The 16,478-nt window shown below is 36.0% G+C and overlaps 3 protein-coding genes across 4 annotated transcripts; 2 read left to right on the top strand and 1 right to left on the bottom strand.

Annotated features, from left to right (window-relative positions):
• Positions 1-252: 252 nt before the first annotated feature.
• LOC141898275 (uncharacterized) lies at positions 253-5,824 on the top strand. 2 transcript variants are annotated; one of them, XM_074784114.1, is made up of 4 exons: positions 253-440; positions 878-958; positions 1,113-1,237; positions 2,916-5,824. In XM_074784114.1, the coding sequence occupies exons 3-4, from the start codon at positions 1,208-1,210 to the stop codon at positions 3,897-3,899; spliced, it is 1,014 nt and encodes a 337-aa protein (XP_074640215.1). In that variant the 5' UTR covers positions 253-440; positions 878-958; positions 1,113-1,207; the 3' UTR covers positions 3,900-5,824. The 2 variants fall into 2 exon arrangements, with proteins under 2 accessions (XP_074640215.1, XP_074640214.1); XM_074784113.1 differs by lacking the exon at positions 878-958.
• Positions 5,825-6,706: 882 nt separating this feature from the next.
• On the bottom strand, positions 6,707-13,311 carry LOC141898276 (putative tricarboxylate transport protein, mitochondrial). Its single transcript, XM_074784116.1, has 8 exons — positions 12,927-13,311; positions 10,923-11,136; positions 10,555-10,640; positions 10,328-10,465; positions 9,684-9,904; positions 9,368-9,441; positions 9,185-9,289; positions 6,707-8,585 (listed from the first exon to the last, which is right to left on the bottom strand). Exons 1-8 carry the CDS (start codon positions 13,051-13,053, stop codon positions 8,579-8,581), a joined length of 972 nt encoding a protein of 323 aa, XP_074640217.1. The 5' UTR covers positions 13,054-13,311; the 3' UTR covers positions 6,707-8,578.
• Positions 13,312-13,504: 193 nt separating this feature from the next.
• LOC141899551 (tektin-1-like) lies at positions 13,505-16,292 on the top strand. The gene is made up of 7 exons (XM_074785923.1): positions 13,505-13,611; positions 14,017-14,213; positions 14,446-14,611; positions 14,695-14,823; positions 14,909-15,052; positions 15,128-15,350; positions 15,637-16,292. The coding sequence occupies exons 2-7, from the start codon at positions 14,024-14,026 to the stop codon at positions 15,991-15,993; spliced, it is 1,209 nt and encodes a 402-aa protein (XP_074642024.1). The 5' UTR covers positions 13,505-13,611; positions 14,017-14,023; the 3' UTR covers positions 15,994-16,292.
• The last annotated feature ends 186 nt before the right edge of the window (positions 16,293-16,478 follow it).

The following is a 16,478-nucleotide window of genomic DNA, read 5'->3' as shown; positions in this document are numbered from 1 at the left end:
TTATTGTGTTTACATGTTGAGATTACGTGATAGCATGTCACATGTAGAAACAAAATGGCGGACCTGGTGTGAAAAAAAAATTCGCCCGCCAGTACGGGTAGCCGAGCAAACCGGAAAACTCATAATGGGAAGTCATTAATTAACAGTCGTTTATATTTATACAATCCGGCGCTCCAGCCCGCAATATTACATTAGTTCGCAGAATTACCACTAGGTGACCGTACGGTGCTGCCACACTAGGGGAAAATCTAGATGGCGTCTTTGTTCCCATCTGTCAAAACATGCAACTGTAGCTGTCAAAATAAATGCGGGTCTTATTGGGCGATTGGTGACCGTGCCCTTAAAGATCGGATTACATCGACATCATATGTCTCGTTACTCTTAGTCTTACTTCGTCGTTCAACCCTCTGACAACTCAACAGTTAGGATACCAATACCTGGTAACGTTTTATCCCTAACCAAAATAAATCCTAAAACACCATGGGGCTGGCTCCTCAGTTGAGACTTGAGTCCAAAAATGGTCTTAGATTTTAAGACTCGTCTTAGTAGTTAGATTGGTTATAGATCTAAGATAGTCTTAGATTGGTCTTAAGCCTAAGCCATGACTATGGAACTGGGCCCATAAGTAGTCCTGATAGGCCTAAGCAGGACTTGTCGGAATTGATACATCGTTCATACGGTAGTGAATTGAATAAACCAGTATCAATAACCAATCCCATAATTCAATCACTATCAATTGCAACAAACCCCTGTGCTAAACACAGGGGCTTGTGCGGCTTTGATTTTACTTCCGGGTATGTTGATAATCTCTGTGGTTTCCGGGCAAAAACAGGTAAATACAAAGCTGTTTCATTCCTTGTTATTTTTATATTGTAAGGCATCGCGACCGCCTGATACTGATCCTAAATGGCTTATTGTTCATCAGCACTTTATAGCGGATGAATAAATTCAATGCAAGGTATTTCAGTGATATTTTGAATTTATTTGCAGTTCAAACTAAATTCGGATTGACTTCTCTTCTTCTTGAATCTTATCGTTTATTTTCAGTCACAGTGTTAACAATTATCAGCTCGTGTTGTTTAATCTGTAATAGTTATGTTTTATATTTGTAGGAGGATATATGACATGAATTGATGAATATCAGTTACCACGGTGGGAAAATGATCCTCATAATCAGCTGTTAAGAGGAGATAGCTCGAGTCAAGCAATGATAGGACGTGCTATATTGGAATATGTGGTAAGCAAATGGAGTTGTTCATCTTGTAACTTTTTTCATCGAGTTTCGAGTTTTTTTGTAGATTCTACTGTCACGCAAGTTTAGAAAAATTTTGAAGCATAGGATTAAAATCCACACACAATTTTAAAGATAAACAACAAATTTTCATTCATTATCAAGAATTGAATTCGAAAATAAAATTGACACAACTTTTTGGACTCTCTCTAGAGACCACATCAGGTGGCGATGGTCTGTAGGGAGAGTCACAAAACGTTATGTCTTTTCTAGTCATCATTTCTTGACATTCTGATGTATATAAGAGATAGTTGTGTTAAGATTTGTTTCCTGAAAGTGACAGTTGAATTACCAGTATCAGTTTGCCGGGGCTGATCTTGAAATAAAAACAAATTTATAGTCGCAGGGACCCACGAAATGGTGTAGCCCCTGCAGGCTTCCTCTAAATCCACCCTCGGTGAACTTGAATAAGAAGGTAATTTCTTCATTTCTCATCCATCAGAGCAATTGTTGACAGCATCGTTCTTGATTGATCTGATCCCATGGGTCTCATCAATCAATAGTCGAATACAGTCAACACCCACTACAGTGGATTCATGCTACAATATAGATTAATAATTGAAATTAGTAGAATACATAGCAACATCTGAACCATGTAGCAGTGAGTATGAAACAGTCAAGATTATTATGGAGTAAAAGCGGATGAATCCATTTAATTAATCTAAATATGAAAGTTCTAATGAGTATTCGGGTATAGACTGACCTAACATCAGCTCATTGGTCTAAAACTAATAACATCAGCTAGTTGATCAAGCCCATTCATAATTCATGTGCATCCAACCCTAATTTCAGCTCGATTTTATGTTAGTGGAAGTGAATTGTATCAAAAATGTTGATCACGTTTCGATTGAAATCTTATTTTTATATGTTTAAAGTTTAGATTAATTGAAAGTTGAAAGTATTTGAAGTTGTTTATTTCTAGTTATTTCTAGACACACGCACACACGCACACATGCGCACACGCACACATCTGCAGGTTAAATTGATTGTCAAGCCTCAGGATTAAAACCGCAAGGAACATTTATGAAAACAGCTGTCGTATATAAAGTCGCAGTGACTCAAACGATTCTATTCTATTCTATATTAGCTGTACACAAATTGTCTTGCGTGTAGGATATGGTGGCGTATACAGCCTACATAGTAGTTATGTTACAAACATATTTTGTATCTATTCGTACAGTAATTACAGCTATTATGCTCAATTGTGAATAACATAACGTACGTAGTTTCGTAGAGGTAACTTTTTTCGTCTAATCATTAATATCAAATTCATCATTAGTTTTATGCAATCTAGTCTTTAAAAGGATGTTACACAGAAGTTGTTGAATGATCGCGCGTTGCTACGATCATTAAAATGTAATACGACCAAACGCAGACTGTAGTTATATTTACTGATACTAAATCACGAGTTAGTGTATAGTAGCGTCAACAGGTAAAATGAGAGAAATAACTGTATTTGTAGAGACAGAAGCTGGGTTTTTGCAAAGGTTATGATATCAGTTTAATCTACTCAGTACTGACTGTTTTCTTGTTTGAAACCGAGTTAATACGGCTCATCTACAACTCTTATCATCAAATAGTAATAGTTAAAGGTAATAATGAATGAATGTTGTTTATATTACAGGGTTCTCAGCGTGATATGTGGTCTCTCATTATCTACTGCCTCGCGGTTATAGTCGGTTTATTCTTGATTTGGATTTACGATCCGAAAGCCGAAAAACTGACGGAAGAAGAACAAGTAGCGAAACGAAAACGCGAACGATACAAACAGAGCAGTTTATTAGCGGTGCTCGGATTGAGTCGCGACGATTTCCTACATTTCAAATCAGTCGAGGATCACTTCCAGTCGTTCCAGGACGTGAGTCGGGCGTGTCGACGCGCCGGGTTAGAATACGTCAGTCTCGTCATCGGAGTCGACTTCACCGCCAGTAACGAATGGCAAGGTCGAAAAACGTTCAACGGTAACTGTTTACATCGTATTTACTCGGGACGTGTTTATAATCCGTATCAGAAAGTGATCAGTATCCTCGGTCAGGCGTTAGAACCGTTTCATACGAAGAATAACATCGTACCGTACGGATTCGGCGATCACATCACGAAGGACCGCGATATATTCCCGTTCAACGAAGACGAGAACGCCAGATGTGAAAACACGAGCGACGTTCTCGATCTCTATAACGACGTCGCGAAGCGCGTCACGTTGAGCGGACCGACCAGTTTCGCGCCATTAATTCGTAAAACGATCGAAATCGCTAAACGCGCAAATACGTATCATATACTGATAATCATAGCGGACGGACAGGTAACCGAGGAACAGCCGACGATCGACGCCATTTTAGACGCGTCGCATTATCCGATCAGTATCATAGTCGTCGGGGTCGGCGACGGACCGTGGGACGTCATGGAGGAATTCGACAATCATTTACCGAAAAGGAAATTCGATAATTTTCAATTCGTCGACTATCACAACGTGACGTGTAAAGCTAAAAATCCGGACGCGACGTTCGCGCTTCACGCATTAATGGAGATTCCTGATCAGTTTAAAATGATCAAATCGCTCGGATATTTACCGGAGAAAAAAGAAATCGGAAAAGAAACGAATGTCTGAGAAATGTCTTAAAAATGCCGATAATCTGAGCCCGGTTTTATACTGGTATTACCTTTAATCTGGAGGCTAACTCAATTCATTATCAATTGAGTTACCCCTTGGGTTAAAGGTAATACCAGTCTATAAGACCGGCCCCTTGGTTCTTACAGATCAGAAAGCCAAAATTACCCTATTTCCCTAATTTTCCCAGATCCCATGGCAATATATTCTCAGTTAGGGCTGTTTCTTATGAAGAGGTTCCTTGTGTCACTCGTCACCAGCAAGAACGAGACACCGAAAATTCATACTCTTTGATCTGTAAGAACCGTGAATAGTTATGATGGGGCTAGTTGCTGAAAGGTTCCACTGCTCTTTCCTAAGTTTCACTACGAGTAAAACTCTTAAGTTCATTTCCAATTTTTTTAACCTTCTGGTCAAACTGAGAATTATGGAACTGGATCTTAATGGCTAACTTTAGCCAACTTTTGACCAACTGGCCCCTATATCACATCTTTCAAATATCATTGACTAGGACCTGGTTCTGCAGTTCTGGTTCGAACTTTGATGCTTAAGTAAAATCCATTTCAACTCAGGATTATCTCGCAACTGTGGAACTGGGCCCGTGTTAGACTAAATCCGAACAGGGCAAGATCAAAACAATGATCATCATCATTATATCAAACTAAACCAGTCTCATATTCCTTACACCGAAATGAGATCAGACATATTCAAACCTATTTTGCAGTTTGATTTGTATATGATAAAAATATATCACAGAGAATCATTTCAATTCTATAATGAGAAGTGTCTATAGGTGGAAACGTTATAATCAATTGAAGTCATGAAATTGAAGAAGTATATAACAGTAAAACAGCTGTTCAACGTGCATCGTCTCCAATGATATTCATTTCAAACAAGTTTACATTATTTATACTCTAATTCACATCTGCTGTTGTTGGATTTTTAGATTTTTAATGATGTATTCTTATTTCATCATCGTGCGATTGTTGGTTGGTTACTTATTGTTTTAATATCATTATTACATTTTATATTTTTAGCTTTCAAAAAGTCTATACAAATTGAATATTTTTGTTACCGTTACACACATTCCTCTATATATGTTATAAATACATGTTGTGTTCAATGTCAATGTTTAGTAATATCTATGTATTTCAACATTCTAAATCTTGTCTCTAATATGTTTTTATGGCGGGGGAGGTTAAAACAATACACCAATTTCATATGAAGGCAGCCATATTGGATTTTGATCACATCGCGCTGACTTGACTAAACTGTTGGTGAAGTCTTGCGTGATTCGATTAAAATCATGCATTATCGCAAAGATGGCCGCCAAAATAAGACAGTGTATAACTGATTTGTTTATACCTTACGTGTACCGTACTTATACAGTGATCTTCCTCACATGGAGCAGACACAGTAGATATTTTTCATCTAATTCAATTCTTAACTCATTTTCATTAGGTTTTCTAGTCATTTGTAATAAAGTTCACGATTGCATTAAGCTGCCGCAAAAACTGTATGAAAAACCTTTTTCGGAGTGTCACTCAATGCTAATGGATATGTTAACATCTTGCCACTTCCAGAGAAAATTATATTTCCCATCTATGTTGTATATGGCATTTTACGATATTCATAAGTTCTGATGGCATTTGATAAGAAGTTTGGCTCGCACTCGGCTCGCGAGTGATGCCTTCCTCTTCCCAGGCAGTTTTATTGGGTACTTACAAGTTTTTGTTTGCAGTGATGTTTTTATATGTAAATCTGTAGCTTTCGCGTAACGATGTAAAATGTCCTTTTGGACTAAACTTACTGTTAATTTTACCTTGTTACATCATTCACAATACGTACATAAGCGCGTGTATGATATTAACATATTGTGATGAATTTATTTTGTAGAATACAGCTTACTTAATTTGGTTAAGAAATAAAATGAGATTTAGATTCAAATACGTCAGTTGCTTGTTTTATCTAAAGCTGCTAAAACGAATGGATTTCATCTCATCAATCGGATCCAGTTTGAAATTTCTAACGATCAATTCTTCGTGAATCCTAATCCAAAACTATCATTAACCGAATATACTTCAAATACAGTAACAATAAATACAGTTTATTCCTAAATATTTGCTTCTACAAATTGACATTTTACACATTCATATATAATATATATCTAATATAAACAGCCAATAGGAATTTACTTTGTCTAACTGAAAATGATACATCTACGGCGGTGCACGGCAAGCGTTCTATAAATGATGATCGCATTCAATATTACAGATTCATGCACACAATTGAGGTTCCGAATGACCTGAATCCAAATATAGTTTTTTTTTTACTTCAAATAAGCCGCCAGTTTTATACAATAGGCATAGCAGTGCATTAAAATAATTAACGTTTAAGATGTTACTTTAACTCAAAATCATCAATGTGGCCGATGCGCTGAAATTCTTAATTGGAATGTTTTGAATGTATTTATTAGTCAAAACTGCAAAACATTTTCCTCAGATCAACTGAGATCTTGGCTCGACATAATCCTAGATAACTGACATGAATTGTATGCAAGGATATCAATTGGAAGTGTTTTGAAAACAAAGATTATTGCTGCTACTAAACTGTATTCATTTAATATCCGATTTACTTACACGCAATTCTAATGAATTTTATCGTTCTACTCCAAACTAACATCGATTCCGACACAACATCCACTGATTCTATTCTAGACTTCATCAAATTTGACAACAAATATCGTTAATATAATATCATATGATAGACGTATCAAAATCGTACTGAGCTTTCGTTCAGAATGAGTGGATTTTGAGTTTTAGCACAGTTTTTTTTTTAATCGATGACCGAAAGACATTCATCACATTCTAACACATTCTCTACCGGTTTTACAGCTTTCAATAATGAGTGGAGGAGTCACATTTTGCATAATTGCGTTTTCGATTAAACTCTTCTTAAACATAAACGACACAATGTTGAAAAAAAGAACGTAGAAATTCATTAAAATACAGAGTCGATAACTTTTCAGCACAGCAGAAACTAATTTTACAATAAATACTTAAGATGGAAAATTGAAACATTGAATGATTGCTCAGCCATGAAGATATATGATTTGTTCTTTCTTAGTTTCGTTCATGAAAGTTAACAAGGGGCCAGTTGTTCAAAAGTTGGTAAGAGTTAACCAGCTTTTCAGCAACTGGACCCAAACAGTTAAACTCAATTCGGATGTGATGATATTAGTTATTCACAGACCAGAATCTTTACATATTCAGTCAATAAATAGGAAATATTTCCAATTTCAAAGGAAATATTTCCTGAATTTTCACTTTTTGCTGATTTAGGTGAGAATAGATAGCGCTTAAGATACTTACACTGGCCTCAAAATGATCAGATTATTATCATAAAAGATTGAATAGATAACGACTGCATTGTACATTGAAATAAGCAGAACATTTTTACAGAAGTAATTTTTCTTTAAGTAAACAAAATGATAAACATCATTTTATATCAGGAACAGAAGAAACTTATTTCATCACAGCATTTAACTTTAAGAGTGTATAAAGTTTATAACATTTATATATATTCAATGTAAGCACGTTATTTGTAGTGTAAATTGTATATTGACAACATTCAGACTAGGATGAGATCTTCCTGGTGGTCTATATATAAACATAAACCAAATCATATTTCATCATTTAATTGGTCTAAAATGATTCGTCACAATAAAACATTCTTCCTATAATATCATTTAATCAAAAAAGTTGTTACATTCAGATAATACTTTCATCATTTTCAAAGTTTCTTCTATAGATGATAAATCAATAAGCGACAAGAGCTTGAAGTTTGCAACTTTTGAATGAACAAATACATGAAATATCGATGAACATATGTACTGTAAACATTGCCTTACGAAGACAGTAGTTCAGTGGGATAAAGTGTGAGGCTGGTTGAAGTCCTGCTAGCTGCTTAAATGTGCAGGTAACACTTCGAAGGCTGAGTTATAGTTTTGGGAAACCAAGATCGAAACGTCACGAAGCAAAACAAACAATTTTACTGGTCCAACTTTTTCCAAGTTAGGCGAGGTATACTGTACTATGTATTTGTTTCACTTGTCATGGGAAATTCTGACTGGCAGTGATGAAATACATCAGAAATTCTATGAACATAAAGAATTTCAGATGAAGAAACAGTCAGCAAGCAGTTAGTGTTCTGACAATATATACACCATAAATCCAATATGAAATAGCAAAATGCTTTTCTGAAGTTTCTAAAAAACCATTTCTTTTCTAAGTACGAGATATTAACTGTCGAAATTAGTATTTTCACACATGATGCAGTGATATTAGTGAATAGTTTTGATCATTCATACGCACATGCATCCGTTAATCAAACTCATGAATCTTCTACAAATGCCACACGAATGGTCTTTAATAATAAACAGGAATGATGAAACATGCGCAGGGCTTCCTAAAATGCAGTACACTTTGCCTATTCATCCCCCCGAAAAAATTCAAACAGTTGCAGCCCTAAAAGTGCATCTAAACCAGACGTACAGTTGATCCTGTACGCAGCATGCAGCACTCTGAGGAGCTACGTATGATCAGTAAATTGATGAAATTCAGAAAAGCAGCAGTTTGAACTAAATACGTACTCGACCATCGAGTTGACAGATTCTGGAATTACATGCTACAGAAGAAATAAATTGCACTTAATATCATTACGATCATTATGTCAATAAATGTTTGAGATGGTTCCCTGATTCTTGAGCATTAGTTGTTATTGTCGCTCATCAGAACTTCGTTGGTTCAGTCATTAGCTCGATAGTAGATGGCTGCCTGTATAAATACCGGTCCCCACTAAAACCCGTCCCCGCGGGGATCACAGTTCACATAATGTACGAGAATGATTCAAAGTCAATTCAAGATTTGGTCCGAGTTATGGTAAGAATGTAATTTTTGCGGAATGAAGAAATTCTGGAATGTTTTTCACTTCAGTTAAAACATTTTTCTTCACATTCAGAATTTATGATTATCTATTTTGCTTTTTCATTAATAATTCCTATATTTGAAGTGCTGGATCCCGGTTTTTAGCCTAGTCCGTCAATTATGCTTCAACAGCTTAAGAAATAACACATTTTTATTGTTCTTCATCTCTTGAAAAACCCTTCACCCATCCGCTGTATATTCATTGTACCCACATTACCCTTTTTTTAAAGATGTTTTTTTTTCCTATTTTGTCGAAAATTTTCGGTTATAATCTCAAGAGAAATATTGTGTGGTATTTACTTCCAGAATTTGTTAAACAGCTCCATGAAACTGTCATACAGCATGAACGTGATTCCTACATCCAAACAAACTCGACTCAGTCGTGGTACAGTTCCTTTATAGAACCTGCAATAAACAAACATCAGTTATAGCGACACAAATTCAGATTTAATCATTTCGAATGATTTAACACGTGTTACTTACGCTTTAGGACCTTCATGTTTGAATATAACGTACGCACAATGGAAAGCATTCCTATATTTATGTGCTTCAAGTCCCTGAAATAATCAATAATCATATTTTCTATCGTAGTAAGGTATGAAGAGAGTTTTCTGTTTGAATATTTTCACTCTTAGATGACAAGTAATATCCGGCAACAAGTTTCACAAATAAAGGCTCAGTCAATTCTAATCTCTACATTGATTAAATGGATTTCAGAGTAGTTTTAATAGAGGTTCCACATTGTTACAAAGAGAAACTATTGATACGAGGAAGATGTAATCGTCTAAAATAAATTTACCTGCAAACGAGTTTTGATGACGTCAATAGGATTGTTACCATAAACCGAACAGGCACCAGCAACTGCACCGAATAATCCTGTTATTGGTTTCGGAACGATCGCATTCGGGTCCCCGCCTTTATACATATCCTTCAGACTTTCTACTACGAAAAATCTTATCATTTGATTTGATCCTTGCTTCACCATTGTCGGCCCGACACCTTGATAGACACCACGAAAACCTGAAAATAATTCAATTACCACAGTTATATTGTTTTAAAGCGGGTAGATGGTCATCCTCACTAAGACAGGGTTTGAACCTGATGGCATCGCGAGACTCTGCCAGGCACAAAACCCTGCCTGATTAGACCTTGGAGTAATCATTTCTCCAAGATTAGACAGAGTGCTCAGGTACACAGCTTAGCAACACAAAAAAGTGCGGAACCAATCAGATTGCCTGTTAAGTGTAATAGCTGAGGCAAATTCACACCTAGCTATAGACCTTAATAGATCTGGAAAGATGATTTTGATTGGGTTATACCGAGGCTAAGACTGCAAGTACATAGACTCAGGTTAATCAGGCAGGGTTTCATGTTGTGACAAGTTTCAAGTACGACATCAGGTTTGAATCCCTGTTGAAGGAGGAAGCTATATAGTGTTCTTACCTTGTTCACTAATAATAGTTCGTACTCCGTGACCAAAACCTTTAAATCTCGGTTTCTTCGAGGTTTGATCGTCGATAAACTTTACTTTAACAGTTTCCATAGGTGTCACTGCAAATATCGCTTCACAAACACCGGCCCCTGAAAAAACAATCAAAATATCGATATTTCATTTTCCATTTCATAAAGGGTGATATTTTCATAGCACGTTGAACAGATTCGATGCTTACCTAATCCGCATAATAGTTTTTTATGCGCTGGTAAATTTCCTCTCGCGTCGACGTTCCTTTGTTTTAAAGTTTCAAAAGAACCGAATCTAAAAGAAAATTCAACGAGCGTCCCGAGTTATGAAGTGCAGAAGATGCTTATTCTGAATAAACAAACGTAAGTAAGTAAGATATCAATCCTTAATGGTTAGAAGTTGCTTTATGATTTTCTCGTTACTTGCCATGTTTTGGATTTTCATTTTTTCTAAATCAGATTTTTAGCAAAAAAGACCCTAAATCTGCCTTATTCATAATCGGACATATTTTGCGAGACCCACATTGTTCGTCATGGTACACAAGTTTTACACTACACATGTACATTGATAACATACCTGACAGCAGATTTTGGTATAGATCCATACAGTAAAACACTAAGACCACGATATAATCCTCGAACTCCGTGAGAATTGACAGTTTTTTTAACGCAGTCAATCGGACCGCTGTATTTTTTCCCATCTTTGGTTATTTTTTCATCCAATTGTAATTGAGTTTTCACGTATTCGGTAGGAAACGTTATACAAATCTCTAAACCTCCTGTTATTCCACCTAGAAAATCAAAGAGAGAGAGAGAGTGAAGGGATGAATATAAACATTTCATTTCAAAGGTTTCGAAAAGTAAAATCAACGAGTTACAGCAAAACCGATGCAGTAGACCGATATTTACACTGACATCATCTAGGCCTATAACAGCTTCGTTTGGATCAGTTTAATCCGGATTTTGATCTTGTATTTACAGTCCACCATATTATATGAATGTTTGTGAAATACGCAACCTACACTTTACAGTTTTACTGACACAACTATTACTTCATTAATTAGGAAGATTAATTATTACATGTTTTAGGATAGATAGCCTATACGTCCAAATTATTGATCCCTAACTCATTTGGTTTACATTTTGTTAAGTGTCCTTATAAGAATTTACTGCAGTATAGGCCTATCTATCAGCAGGTGCATGTTCCCATGGTAACATTTCTGAGTGATGCTAATGACCGCAGAGTCAAATTAACGAGATTAGCAAATTCATCCCTCAATTTACTACATTTCAGCTGATGAACCAGGGGACCACTTTGAGGACCAATTGAGGGAACAGGTTTAGATTACTGGTAACCTACAACTGATAAACTCATTCTGAACTCAAAGTACACACATAGAATCAACCTTTAGCCTTCAATAAAGGTCTCTGTCCTACTTATTACTTTATTCCTATAAATCATTTAATGCAGATATAATTTCTATGGTTCATTGTCAAACTTTAGGCGTTTTAATGAATGGAAACCTGCTACATATTTTCAAGGCACCTCTTCTGAAAATAATGGTAGATCTATAAGCCGCGTTTAATCTGTACAGCAGAAACTGCATTGGAGTGAAAAATATCATACTACCATAGTACAGACAGCTCTAGGCATTGGAGACGATTGATCAATTTAATTGATTTTGCAGACAAATATTTATACATAACAATATAGGCTATAATTGATGTGCCTCAAAAACGCAAGCTTAAAACTGCTTTTGAAATAGGCTTACATCAACATGAAGCAGTATGATCTTGGAATATAGATTTTACAATGCAGGCAGTGACACTATATGATAGTAGTTTTTAACAGCAAATACAATTAGGCTTACGCATATATATATTTCAAATTGATTTCTATGTGAATGAATGGCACCAGATGCTGTCTCACTATAGGCTACCCGAAAACATAGTTGTTAGAAAATCATAAAACTGTATTATGTATGGGTGAATTTAAACATTTAGAAACTAGACACTATTGTGTGGTCAAAAGGTTATGAAAAGAGAACCAATCAATGGTTTATGGATAAGAAAGGCCTAGAACCCAAAAGGTCACAGTACACTCTGTGTCCTTATCGTACAGACTAGAGGCCCTATCTGCCATGACCTTACACCAGGTATATCACAATACTGGTTTAATATATGTAGTCAGTGTCAAATCTGTTTTCATTTCATTAGAATTACACTAGGGAACCCCTGAAAGTGAAGCCTAATCAAAATTCACTTCAAACCCTACCTAAGCCTAAGGCCTACTACAACATTAACTTTTGTTTCCTGAGAAGAGTTAAACCTAATAAATATGTGGTTATATATAAGTCTAGTTCTAGCTGCTGTTCCTAAAAATGGCCCCTCCCAATCCCTGTGGACGAAAACATTTTTAGGCAATCGTCCTTTCATTCAATGAGTGTAGACTGCTAAAACGTTAGGCAACATAGCTTATCATTAGGCCTACTGCACACGTTAACTAAATGGACCAATGTTATGATTTATAAATTATGACAAAATATTATTGCAACTGGTGGTCAAATTCAAATTTACATACCAGCAATAATGCCCTTCAATGCCTTTGAACCTCCACCACCAGCAGGGCTGTCAGAAACTGCAGCAGCCATAACGCTCGCTGTAGGCCTCGCAAAAGGCGTTCTTAGTTGTCCAGTGGGTCTATCCATGATTCTCGAATATTCTATCTTCTTATTGATACTGTATTTAGGATATTCACTTGTGTATAGCCCCCATAAAACGACAAGAACAGGACAGCAGTGCAGTAACTGTTTAGAGATTTTCCCCAGCCAGTACAACCAACCTTGACCTTGCCTGAGACTCTGGATCCACTGTTCACTGATTGGCTGATTCTTTACACACCTCCACGGTTTGTAAACATAGTCCACGTGGAACTGATAATCCGAACAAAATATCGAAGTTCTAAATCGTAATTAAATCAGTCATCTCAAATTAAACTAACTAAAAGATATTATTTTTTATTCAAAATATTGTCACTGGAACCTCGAAGGTGCTGTATTGATGATTAAAACATTAATTTAATTGATCCATTCGAAGCCGTATAGTGGCGCCATCTAACATGGATTCCTGACGTATCCGTGGTGCCCGCCAGCAGGCGGAGCCACGGTCATGTTGTCAAGGTAAACAGTGTGAGCCATCCATCTCATAACAGTTTCAGTTTGGTCGTGTTCATCGCCGAAATAAACAGACACCCCCATTTGACACAGGTAAAAAATATCGTCAACATAACAAACAAATATATCAGACATCTTAGGAAAGTTTCAATTCTAATTTTATGGATATTTAAGATATTTAATTGACTAATTTGGTCTGGAGAAGTTTTTTTAGAGAACTGCTCTTAAAGTTAAAAGTCAAACAAAAAAGTGAGAATTTCTGCTTTTTTGCCATTGCCACAATGCTGGGTTATTTAGTTACTTACTTAATCGTTGGTGGTAAGCTTTTATAGTCGGATGGGCTTATACACGAACTCATATGTGATTTGTAAAAATATCCAATTGTGAATCGCACAGCTGACAGGGTTTAGATTGGAAGGACTGCTGGTATTCAATGTGTAGGTATACCTTACCTATCCAGGCATTTTGAAATAACCTATTTCTATTTATTTTCTGCAGCATCACCATGGCAAAAATACTGACCGGTCCGACAAGATTCACTCATCCCGAATGGACGTATTCCAACAAAACTAAATTCAAGAACGCGGAAGTTGAAAGAGCTGCTGCTGAAAGATTGATCGATGAATCAAAACGATTGTCAGACGAGACTGAAAAAACAACTGATAAAACACAGAGGGATGTCAACAAAAAGTTGGGTAAGATTTGCGGTTATTGTCGTGGTGCAATTCAACACAGAATTATTACACTATTGTAGGATGTGGATCTAGATATCGTTTTGTGGCATCAACACGCAGAGACGCCATCTTGTATCTGTGTCAAATTAACTTAGCTTGAAGGAAATGAAATATATCAGTAAGACCCCCATAGGCCTAATTGTCTTATAAACTAAGCGGCTAATTTGGTTTTTGTTGATTTATCTATCAACAGAGCAGAGACTTGACGACATAAAATTCTGGAAGGAAGAGTTAGATAGGAAATTAGAAGGCATCTCAAATGAGACCGATTCATTGCTGGCTTACAAAACAAGATTGGAAAAAGCGCTGGAATCATGCGAAGAACCAGTTCACATCGCTAATCAATGCCTGTTCAACAGGTTCGTTAAAATTCTCCCAAATCTGGCATAAGCGTTTATTGGATACATTTGAATTTTCCTAATTTACATGTTCTTTATGATAGGGAAGGGAGAAAGAGTATTGATCTTGTACATGACGATGTTCACAAAGAATTATTGAAAGAAGTGGAAACTATTAATGGAGTTAAAGCATTACTACAGAGAACTATCGAACAAGCTACTGAACAAATAAGGTTTGTTTGAGAGTTGAAGCAATAACATTTCAGTTGAAGCAATAACAATAGCATTTCATAATATTATTTTCAAATTCGGTTGCAGGCTGAATAGAAAGGCAAAGTACAGATTGGAAAAAGATTTAAAAGATAAATTTGCTGCTTTGAATATCGATGAATTTTGTGAAAATCTGAAGAATAATTCACCAGGATTGGATTATAAGGACGGCGTTGCGAAAATAGAAGCCAAGTAAGTCGACGAAATTATCTCGTATTTACTGATGCCGATTTCAGCAAATATCGAGTAATAATGTTTTAATTTTAGTTCAGTGACACCGATTGACTGGGAAGATTTCTCCAATGAAAATATCGAAAACGCCGCGAGAGAAGAAAACGCGTCGATTCAACTGCGATCGTTGATCGATGGAATTCTACAGCAGACGGCGAACGATATGACGAAACAATGCGACGCTGTTAACTTAGCATTCAACAAGAGAATAGACGAAACTAGAGACACTAAAGGAAAACTGGAAGAACATTTGGCTCGGGTAAGTTGCTCGTCTAATTCTAGTAATTTCTTTGCTTTATTATCCTAAATATTAACTTAAAGAGACACAGCTTTGCTGCTGTATTTTCCCTAGTGCTACAGTTCAACCTCGATAATACGAATCTGCTACAGATGAAACCCGATTATTAAAATGATTTACTTTTGCCCGCAAGATTCGTATTAACCAGTTGATTTCTTAGCTGTATTATCCAAAATCTGAAATTAAGATTGTGGTCTTTATAAAAGTGCTATATATGTAATCATTAAAAACGTTTGTATTTATTCAGGTTTCGGCTCAGATCAACAAAATGGTAGAAAACATCGCGCTTTTGGAGAAGAGCATCAAAGAAAAGGAGGATCCGATGAAATTATCGCAAACACGACTGGGATTGCGACAGGAACGACCGAACGTAGAATTATGTCGAGATTCCGCACAATATCGTCTGAAGGAAGAAGCGAACGAGATTCAAGAGAATATCGATAGATTGAAGGAACAACTGGCGGCCGCGAGATCGTCGCTGAAAGGTCTCGTTCGTCGTCAGTTAGATCTCGAGGAGGATATCGAAGTTAAATCTAATACGTTGCATATCGATGAAGTTGAATGTATGGGAATGCGTAAGAGTATAAATATACAAGCATTCTAAACAATTCGGGATTCATTCAACAAATATAGAACTTATATCTACGTGTGTCAGTTGTTCGGTTACAGCTTTCAAGATTTCTTCTTTTTTTTTTGAAATATTGAATACCTGAATGATAAATCCTCTTATTCAGATTGAGGAGGCTTATCTTACGTCATTATCTTACGCATACATTGTACGATATAAGCAATTAACGTTTCATTTTTATTTTCAAGAAAATTTTGGTGGTGCTTGGTCGGAGCAATATTGTAGAAAAAATTCTGTGATTATTACGAATTGGGTTTATTTATCGATTTTTTTTCCCTGTCGATTATTTATGAAATGTAAATAAATTAAAATAATGAATTAATCCAACATTTTCTCGAGTTTTTTTAATCGAATTTTTAGTTCAAAACAAATGACCACTCATAATTCATAATGAACTTCCCGAAAAAAGTATCACATCATGAAAATTTTTAAAAACGAATTAATAGAAACAGTTTTTATAT

The sequence above is a fragment of the Tubulanus polymorphus genome, chromosome 2 (assembly GCF_964204645.1).
Source record: "Tubulanus polymorphus chromosome 2, tnTubPoly1.2, whole genome shotgun sequence".
Lineage (NCBI taxonomy): Eukaryota > Metazoa > Nemertea > Palaeonemertea > Tubulaniformes > Tubulanidae > Tubulanus > Tubulanus polymorphus.
The sequence above is the reverse complement of the archived record's forward strand: the minus strand, read 5'-3'. Positions and strand labels throughout refer to the sequence as shown.